This window comes from Sturnira hondurensis, unplaced genomic scaffold (assembly GCF_014824575.4).
Source record: "Sturnira hondurensis isolate 20B ecotype Veracruz unplaced genomic scaffold, ASM1482457v3 Scaffold0000780, whole genome shotgun sequence".
Classification (NCBI taxonomy): Eukaryota; Metazoa; Chordata; class Mammalia; order Chiroptera; family Phyllostomidae; genus Sturnira; species Sturnira hondurensis.
In genome coordinates this window covers 11,554,353-11,563,833 of record NW_028073411.1, presented here as the reverse complement: position 1 = coordinate 11,563,833, position 9,481 = coordinate 11,554,353, and the positions used below count along the sequence as shown (strand labels likewise).

The following is a 9,481-nucleotide window of genomic DNA, read 5'->3' as shown; positions in this document are numbered from 1 at the left end:
GAGAAGTTTGTATCTGCCCTTGCCTGGCACCCACAGGGCACAGTAACCTGAGTCTGCTTTTAAAATGTGCCCCCTGGGGAGTCTCTAAAAGACACAAACAGCAGAAACAGACAGTTAAACCACAGAGCGAAAGCCATGCTGCTGTGAGTTTTCGGGAGAATGTTTTTCTCCCCACGTGCGGAGCACAGACGGAGACAGACCAGTGCTTCTGTAGTCTCCTTGCGCTTTCAGTCTGAAGACCTATTATCTTTATAGAGTTTTTCTTAATATACCTCTTTGACAAGTTCTGCCTTTTCTTTTCTTTCTTTCTTTTTTGTTTCTCTATCTATATCTACAAGTATGAGACTTCTTAACCTGAGAGCCTGTCATTTCCTCTGGGACATTGTATTGTAAGGGCCATAGGCTAGTTTCTCTCACGGGGTGGGGGGGGGGGAGGCCTGAAATGCCAGTCTCTGGGACCTCTTCTCGGTGGTGTTCTGTTTCTCTGGTGTATTTTCGGTCGCCCCAGCTCTGTGAGAAGGAGTGCTCCCTGTCCGCCTCCCCAGTTAGTATTCAGCATTCAGCCCTGAATCACAGGCACCCTCTGCCCTGCCTGCGGACTTGAGACCAGAATGTCTATGGCGCAACTTCCCTCGAAGCCCCTAATTCCCCCGAGGGGCAGGAGAAGAGGGGCTGAGGAGGACTGGCATTATTCCTAGGGCCGCCAGGAGTAAGGGAGGGTCCTAAAAATCTAGCCCCTCTCTGTGTAGACCTTCAAATCTTCTTGCATTTCGGCCCCATTTCTCTCCCACTTTTCTTGGTACCTGACTGTACTAGCTTCCCGAGGCCGCCGTAACAAAGTACTGCACATTCAGTGGCTTAAAACAACAGAAATGTATCGGCTCACAATCCTAGAGACCAGCAGTAAGACATCGAGGCATTGGCATTGGCTGCTTCTGAAGGCAGTGAGGGAGAGTGGGTCCCGTGCCTGGCGCCAGCTTCCCGTAGGCGCAGGTGCTCCAGGGCCTGTGGCTGCCGTCCTTCCTGTGCATTCACATGGTCTTCCCTTCACGTGCGTCTCTGTGCACAGATTCCCCTTTGGGTCATAAGGGCACCGTCCTACTGGACTGGGGCCCAGTCTGATGGCCTCATCTTACACTGATGCCCTTCGTCAAGACCTCATCTCCAAAGCAGGTCACACTCAGGTGCTGAGGGTTGGGACTCCAGCGTACCTGTTGCAGAAAGGCACACGCAGCCCATCACACTACTGAGGCAATTCCTGGGCCTCTCTGGAGTCCTGCAGAATGTACAGCTCATTTTGTCATTCTCATGCCTTCCTGTCCCCGTCACACTGAGACACGTGTGTGCACATGGACACACAGAGAAACACACATGCAGAATCACACACAGATACACAGACACCTGGAGAGACACATATAGACATAGACACACGGAGATCCACACAGACACACAAACATAGACACACAAACATAGATTACTCACACACCCAAATACATAGAGGCAGAGACACACCCGTACACATGGGCACACACACTGAGATACACGCAGATACACAGAAACACAAGAGACAAGAAACACGAGACACACAGACATACAGACTAGTGTCCTGGGCGTGCAGCTTGCTTTGGCCTGTTCATCCCACGCTCTCCATCGGCTTCGCCCCTGCCCTCTTTCTGCTCTTCTGAGCCATAACATTTATATCTTCAGTGATTTTAGGGGGTTCAGAGAATAAATGGAGATTAACTGTGCACATTCACTCTCCCACATTCGACTGAGAAACACCCAAAGGCACATCCACTGGGGCCTGAAGCACCGCCAGGGCGCCTTTGCCCCCTGAAATGATATCCATGATGAATCTTAGCCACCTGCCTCTGAGCATGGCCTGTCTGTACCAGAAATGCCCAGTGACCTCCTGACCCGCGGCTCTCAAAGCTTGACCTAATTTCTGCCCAGCTCCTCCCCAAGCTGATTTCCTCTTGTCCTTGTCCTGCAGGTTGCGTTCCTCCGCTCAGCACATTTGTGTTCCACGACCAGGAGTAACCTGTCACTTTAAAAGAAAAAAAGCCAGCAAGTGACCTTCCTTAGGAACGAGTTGCTAAGTGGGTGTTTTTGCCAAGACTCAGCTGCAGCTTCCCCGGAGCCTGGGACCGCCCTGGGACCGCCCCAACGTTCAGCCTTTTCCTTTGAGCTCAGAGAAGACTCCACAGTAAGACCTGTCTCTCTCCGCTTCCCCTTCACCCCAAAAAGCGGAATCTGCCACGTGCCTTGGTGAAGTTTCTTAAGGTAAATCACTTCCCCCTCCTCCAGGCCCAGGGCTGATGGGGGCCTGCTCTCAGTTCCCGCCTAGGACTTCAGCCCCTCCCCTCAGGCTGAACAGATTGAAGGACTTGTCGAGTTAGGGGTTCTCATCACTTTTACCCACGTTTTAGTTTCTAGAATTGAAACATACAGCATCCTTCAGGCTGCTTTGATTAGAGCTGCCGCCTGGAGTCTGGTTTGCAGCCACGTTAAGTCAGCTTGTCACAGCCCCTGGGGGAACTCCTCCCAGACAGTCACTGTGCTTCCTGGGACGTCCAGGCCAGCCCCCTGCGTGCCAGTCTCCCAGAAACATGGGCTGCGTGGTACGCTTCTGGCCCCTTAGCCCAAATGGGTTCAAAGGGTTCAGGAGTAGTTATTGCAAACCTCCCTTTTCTTGGCATTAGAGAGCAAAGGGTCCACGACAAAGGGCTGAGGATCACTGTGAAACTAATAAAGTCTCGTGGGAAATACATGTACAATATGTTATTAATTTTCCATAGAACTTCTGCAAATCAACGCAGGGCCAGCACACGGTGTCTCTGCATCTCTCCCCTAGAGCTCATTTACAGAGTCGCCCATGGAAACATTTATTGAATATTAACAGTGCGCCAGGCAATGAGCCGGAATTTAAAGTGTACAAAATTGAGTCAGACCCGGTCAGAAGCTCAGAGTTTCCCAGGAAGACAGACTGTAAACCGATAATGGTGCGATGAGAGATTTATAAAGGGGGCTGACATGCCCAGAGCCCAGCGGGACCACTCGGGGAGGGCCCGGGGCACTCAGTGTGTCCTGTCGGTTCCCTGGGCACATACCCCAGCGCAGCTCAAATATTATACGCACTCTTTGAAGGCAGTGCATGTTATATCGAGCTGATTAAATGATTCTCTAAAGCCATTTGGCTGGAAGAACTTGTAGAACTGGGTGATGAATTCAAAAGGATGCCTTCGGCTCCTGCCAGGGCTCCAGGCTCCAGCTCCAACAGGATGAAACAGAGAAGCCAAGCGCTGTGCACAGGGGAAGCTGCCCCTGTCGGGTGGGAGGGCGGGGGAGGCTCTGGAGTCCCAGTCAGTGGAAACAGAAGGGAGGCTGCCTGGCGTTTACTGGACGTTTCACTGCCCACCTTCTACCAGTTCCCTGATGAGAGGACCCTAGTGGAGGGAGGAGTCGTGACCACACGCTCACAGACGAGGGATGCCTGTCTCCTTGGGGAGGTGAAGGCATAGCTCCAAGGGTGCACAGCTGGTGAACGCAGCTGGAATTTAAACACTGGCCCATGTCATTTTCTGCAAAGCCCTCACTCTCTCTGGGAACCCATGTGTTCACCGTTCCAGAGAAGGGCGCACATATTGCGTTCATTTTTTTAAGCAGCCAAGGCTGAGATGAAGATGATTCTGCCTTCATAAACCTTCATTCCTTTCTCCCCACAGCCTGTCGAATTTATGAGTTCGATCCTCTGAGGATAGTCCATTTGTCTAGGTGAAGGTATCAGTACTTTCCTTCAAAAATGATTTTCTGTACTGAGCTAAAGAAATCATTAACCTAACATCACCAAAGGTCTTTCTCATTGGTGCAGCGCTCCGCTGTTTTACGGTGTAAATATTTCCAGAATCACAGGCTCGCGGAACAGTTAATGACACCATTGACCAAACAAGAACAGGTGGTGAGACAGACAGACAGACAGACAGGTAGAGAAGCCTGAGGGAGGACTCTGGAGTCGTGTTGGGGACAAATTCTGAATGCAACATTTAACAGCGATAATCTCGGGCAAATGTGCAACCTGTCAGAGGTAACCTCCGGGGACACCTCGGGTTCCTTTCATGTAAACCGAGGCAGGTACTGCTAAGCTAGCAGTGTTGTTTGTTGTGAGACCTAGAGAGAACACGTATCTGGAGAGAGCTCAGAACGAGCCTGCAGTGGGTCTCAGCCGTTACTTTGATATTGTCAATGGAAATGTACTAAGAAGCACTCAGTGCTTGTGCCGACAAGCTGCAGATGAAAGGTGGGCTGTACTGATTTATCTTTTCTTAGCAAGGGTGTTCACAAAAAAATAAATTGTGATGTCATTTGATTTCCTTAGAAACTCATTCAAAGGTAATGACCAGGAAAGAATGAGAAGAAAAAAGGCAACCCCATTACATTTTTCATGTTTTATTTCTTTCTTTCACACGTAACATTTTTTAATTTACTGAAAAATCTCTTTTTAAGTCATGAAAACATCTCACAGTTCCTTTGTTCTAGTTTGCAATGTTCAGAGTAGTTGATCAGAGCGCTTTTGTGTCCGTCAGGATTTTATTTTTATTATCTGCCCCTTTGTGCTCTCTAGATTACCTCCTCTCCCCCTTTTTTTTTCCTTATTTCCCTTCCTGGGTGTTTTTCAGCCTGTGAGGAGATCTGGGTGGGAGACAGTAGAAATTCAGGTGCTCTTTTCCCCTTTAACATGCTAATTCCCCGTTAGGGTCAGGAACACCTTGCAGACCTTAGATAAGCTGCTGATATGGACGAATCCAAGTTGAGATTCAGCTTCTGGGGATATCGGGAGGGTTTATGATTTTCCAGCCCTCACATTCCATGTCCTCATGTGCTCATTTATTCGTCACAGCAGCCCAAAGCGGACGATGAAGCTCTGATGGGCTCCAGAATGTGGCTGTGAAGACGCAGCCAGTAGAGAGAGTCAGACATTCATTTGAAAAGTATTTATTGAGAGTCTACTGTATGTCCTAGTCCTGGGCCCTGGGGATGTTCCTGCCCTCTTATAGCTTATATTTTGATGGGGAATGCACAGACAATCACAAATAAAGATGCATGTGGACTGGAAATAAGTACTGCAGGAAAATAGATCCTTGTACCGTACTTAGTGAGTTCCAGGAGGGTGAGTTCCAGCACTGTGTTGGGAGTGTTCACGAAAGTATTCATGGAAGACCGCTCTGATAGAAAATAATCTGGACAGAGTCCTGAGGAATTGAACACGGGAGAGCCACATAGACCTCTGGGGCACGAGCCTCCTGTGCAGGGAGAACAGCAAGTGCCCAGGCGCCGAGGCCAGAGGACTCAAGCACAGAACCCATAGCACCGAGCTGGCTGTCGAAAAAACTGAATTTTATCATGTTGAGGAAGGGAAATCTTTGGAGGATTTTGCGTGGAGGAATGACAAGATCGCACTTAAATTTTAAACAATTTGCTCTGATATCAACAGAAAATAGACTATAGGTGCATAAGGTGGGAATCAGAGAAACTAAGGGGTCCTTGCGTGAAGCCACGTGAGAGACAGGTGCCCCACCAAAGTGAGAACAATGGAGGTGGTAGCCAGAGGTGGCTGAATTATCAGTATGATTGGAAGGCAAAGCTGGAGGGATGTCTGATGGGTTGGATGCGGTGTGTCCTGTGAGAGTCAGATTAGAATCAAGAATGCCTCCAAGGTCTTAGCCTGAGCAAAGGAGTGCTGTATCTGGGCACCAGGGAGGCCGCAGGACCGGCGGCTGGGAGTCAGGACACGGAGCTTCATCTGGAGCACGTCAAACCTATGTCCCTCTAGCGCTTGGACACTTGAGTCTGGAGTTTGGGGGACACACGTGGGCCCAGGGGGCGACTTGGAGAATATCAGGAGGTTGACAGTCTTTAAAGCCAAGCAACAGGATGAGACCCCCCAGGGAATGAGTAGAGGCAGGCTGAGCCCAGGGCGCCCGTGGGGTGAAAAAGCTGGCCCAGGAGTCAGAAAAGCCGCAGCCTGCAGGGAGGAGGAGAACCAGGAGGCAACAAGTCCCAGAAGCTGAGTGAAGACAGTATGTCAAGGAAAAGAAGGTGATGGGTCCCTTGCCTTACTACATGTGTCTCTGTCGGGTGGAGTAAGATGAGGACTGAGGACTGATCAGTACATGTGGTGGCGGCGTGCGGGTCGTTGGCAAGAGCCGTTTCAGGAGGTGCTGAGCTCAAAACACTGACTGGGAAGAGAGGGTGTGAGGAGTTTTCCTGTAGAAGATTGAAAAGTTGAGAAATAACTAGAACGAGACGTGAAGTCAGGGAGATATTTTTAAAGAAAGGTTCCAGTTCCAGCACTTGGTGCGCTGAGAGCGATGAGCCAACGGAGCCGGAAGAAATGGCCCTCCGGGTGGAAGGGGGAAGTCGTCCTGACCAGGCTCTGGAGTGCGCAGGGACCCGAATGCGAGCAAGGCCAGTAGCAAGTGGAAGCAGAGGAGGTGACTTGCTTCAGTGGGAGGGAGAGGGAGATGGGGAAACCCTCTTTGGGCTCATCTCTGGCTCAATGAAATGAAAACCAAGGTCAAGGGCAGAAAGGAGGAGTGAGAAGGTGGAGGTCTGAGGCTGTGAAGTATCTTTGCAGAGCTGGGTCTTCTGACTGCAAGGGCAGGACCACTGCCTGGCTCCCCACAGCTTCCCAGTAAAGAGGGGCTCCTCGGCAGACTGATGGGAACAGAGGCCTGGCATCCCTCCTATACCCCAAGGGTTCATTCCCACCAGTCCTGGGTCTGTGAGAACAGATTCCTTGTGAACGGGGCGTCTACTCAATTCAAGCACTTCGCTCGCTACCCAGGGATGTCAGCTTCACATTCATCAACAGTAAGAAAGACATTCCACTGATGTGAAGGCCTGACTTCTTTGTTCTCTGTTCTTTGTCAGGGAGGAGCCATCACAGCCAGAATGGATCCCAAGGAAGAAAAAATGAAAATAATCACAGAGGTAAGTGGTCGGTTACCCTCTAGGGCTGTGCTTGTATGGGCTGTGCACTCACATCGCACGTGTTTGTGAGGGAGGAAGCTCAGCCACTGCACTGCACGCAGAGGGTGCTGCCTCGGGCATGCGGTGGGGCAGAGAGTGGATGGTGCGGGAAATGCAGCTGGCAGGCACTGCAGGGCTTTGCTTCTCCTTGTCCCCTTGTCGTAGATTCTGATACACAGCAGTTTTGAGGCACCGCCTGCTATAGGAGCCAGCTCTGCTGAAGCCCACAGGTTTCCAGAGAAATTCAGAATAAAGGCAGCAGGCATAGATTAGAACCAGCAATCAAATCCTCCGTCTTGTGGAGTCCTGCAATTTCTAACTCATTGTGCACAAACATCACTAAACACTGTCCAGGACAGATAAGGAAATCTGTGTCCAGTTTGGAGACTGTAGTCCTCCAAACAGGGGGACTTATTCCCCTCAATCCTTGCTTCTGTCTTGGCTCCAGGGCTCACCAACTGGAGACCACGGAGACAGCCAGGGAGACACTATGCTCTTCTCAACAGTGTTTGGAAAAGACCCAAGGAATATGTTTCCCAGATGAAAGCTCATCACTCTACCTTTGCTCATTCCTTCATGCAGCAAATATTTACTGTTCCCCCAGTCCTGGGGGGTACAGCAGGGAATACATCCCTGTGCCCTCATGGAGTTTACGTTCTATGTATTTTGAAGCCCACAGGACTGCTTTTCATTGATGAAGGATTAGACCATTATCGAAAGCAAGAAAGAACCTAGATTTCTCATAAGGCCATTCTAAGCCAGTAAGAACTTAGACTTGACTTAGGAACCATACTTGCGTACCGCAGTGCTGTCCACATTGTGTGTGTGATCTCAGTTGGCAAGTGTCTGAGCTCAGAGCATTCCCTCCCTGGTGGGCACCTGAAGGGCAAGGTCCAAGTGAGACCTGCCCCCAGAGAATGAGTCAGAGAAGAAGGGAGAACAGCCCACACTGCGCCCATGCCCTGGATCACCTCCTCTGAAGGCCATGTCTCCTCCAATCCTGACAGCCAAGGGCGCAATGTGTGATTGGAGCCTCGGCCAACAGCCTACATCACATGTCTTTGTACTCTCATATCATTAAAACCCATGCTTTGGGTTCCAAGTTCGTTTCTGTATGAAAAATTTGAAGTTCCCAATTTTAGAGGAAAAAAACTCTAATATGGTGTACTAGGGACAGGTTCTGACTTTATCTTGCAATTACTTTTATACCCAGAGGTGCTTGCTCCCCAGTTTGAAAAACGTCAGCACTAGACAAGTTGAACGTTTGACAATTTGAGTGCATTCAGCTGTACCATTTTATGAATAAAACGTTAGAGAATGCAATATGGGAACAGAAAACAAAGTTTGCACTGTTGAGGGATTTCTCACTTTTTTAAAAGATCTATGTTTCTTTAAAAAAAAACTTCCACCGTGACTCAACATGTGTTATCGTTATCTCCCCCTGATAGTAAGACCCGGGGGGCAGAGAAGCCTGGCCCTGGAGTCCCTTCACATGGTTCCGGGCCCTCCCATGTTAGGGCCCTTCATCTGGGCCAGCCCGCTGGCCCCAGCAGGTTCACTTGTTGGCTGCTCATCAGATGTGACTTCTGCAGGGAGGGGGTATCTCTGCGCCCCCCCACCCCAGTGCCGGGAACACAGTAAGTGCTCAGTAAGTGCCCCATGCTGAAGGAGCAACTAGGACTAGGGAAGTCCCATCATCCCATTCCCAAGGTTTCCATTTGGAAGCCACTTTTCAAGGGCGCATCTGTTTTGTGCAGAGCAGCTGGGGGTGGCTGGTCCACTCACACTCAGCTTCAGTGCGTGGAGGCCCCGGGGCAAGAGGGTGGTTTTCATTTCAGGACCTAAAAATCACCCTGCCTTTCTCTCTGAACGGTTCTTTCCAAATGTGTACACACACACTCACAGAGCAAGTGACACAGCAACTGATGACTCTGTCATTTGCATTTTGACAAAGGAGGTCATCGAAAATGATGAGGACGCAAATGTGGGAAGAGAGAAGACTGTGAAGGCTCACAGACAAAGAAGAAAGAGGCAGGTAGGGTCACTGCCCTGTTGGTTCACAGCCCACCTGCACCCGCTGGAACCTCTGTCCTTCTCGGGGGGAGGCAGGGACACGCGGACGGCCCAGGTGGAGCACTGTGTGTGGCACACAGGACACTCGCAACGGGACCCTGGTCCATATGGGGACATTTTTCCTCTCACGTTGCCCTCCCCTGGGAGAGAAGTCTAGAAATGATGGCAAGGGCCGCGAGCAGGGTTGCCATCAATGGCCACTATGAACTAAGACTGACAATAGATGGCAGTGCAGGACTGCAAATCTTGGGGAACCTCCCCTCTTCTCCAACTAGGAATTCTGCTTCAGTCTGAGCGGGAGGCCCACTCCCGAGTCCCAGGGCTGCTGGCGGTCCCTCCCCCAGCTCTCCTCTCCGCAGCAGCGGCCCCCCTTAACCGG

The 9,481-nt window shown here is 50.5% G+C and overlaps 1 protein-coding gene across 1 annotated transcript in view; it reads left to right on the top strand.

Moving 5' to 3' along the window:
* The first annotated feature begins 1,983 nt into the window (after positions 1-1,983).
* CC2D2A (coiled-coil and C2 domain containing 2A) overlaps positions 1,984-9,481 on the top strand; it is a 90,814-nt gene continuing 83,316 nt past the window's right edge. The window contains exons 1-3 of the mRNA XM_037045596.1: positions 1,984-2,283; positions 6,931-6,990; positions 8,984-9,064. Of these exons, the coding sequence (XP_036901491.1) occupies positions 6,952-6,990; positions 8,984-9,064 (120 nt within the window). The 5' untranslated portion in view covers positions 1,984-2,283; positions 6,931-6,951. The remainder of the gene's footprint in view (positions 2,284-6,930; positions 6,991-8,983; positions 9,065-9,481) is intronic.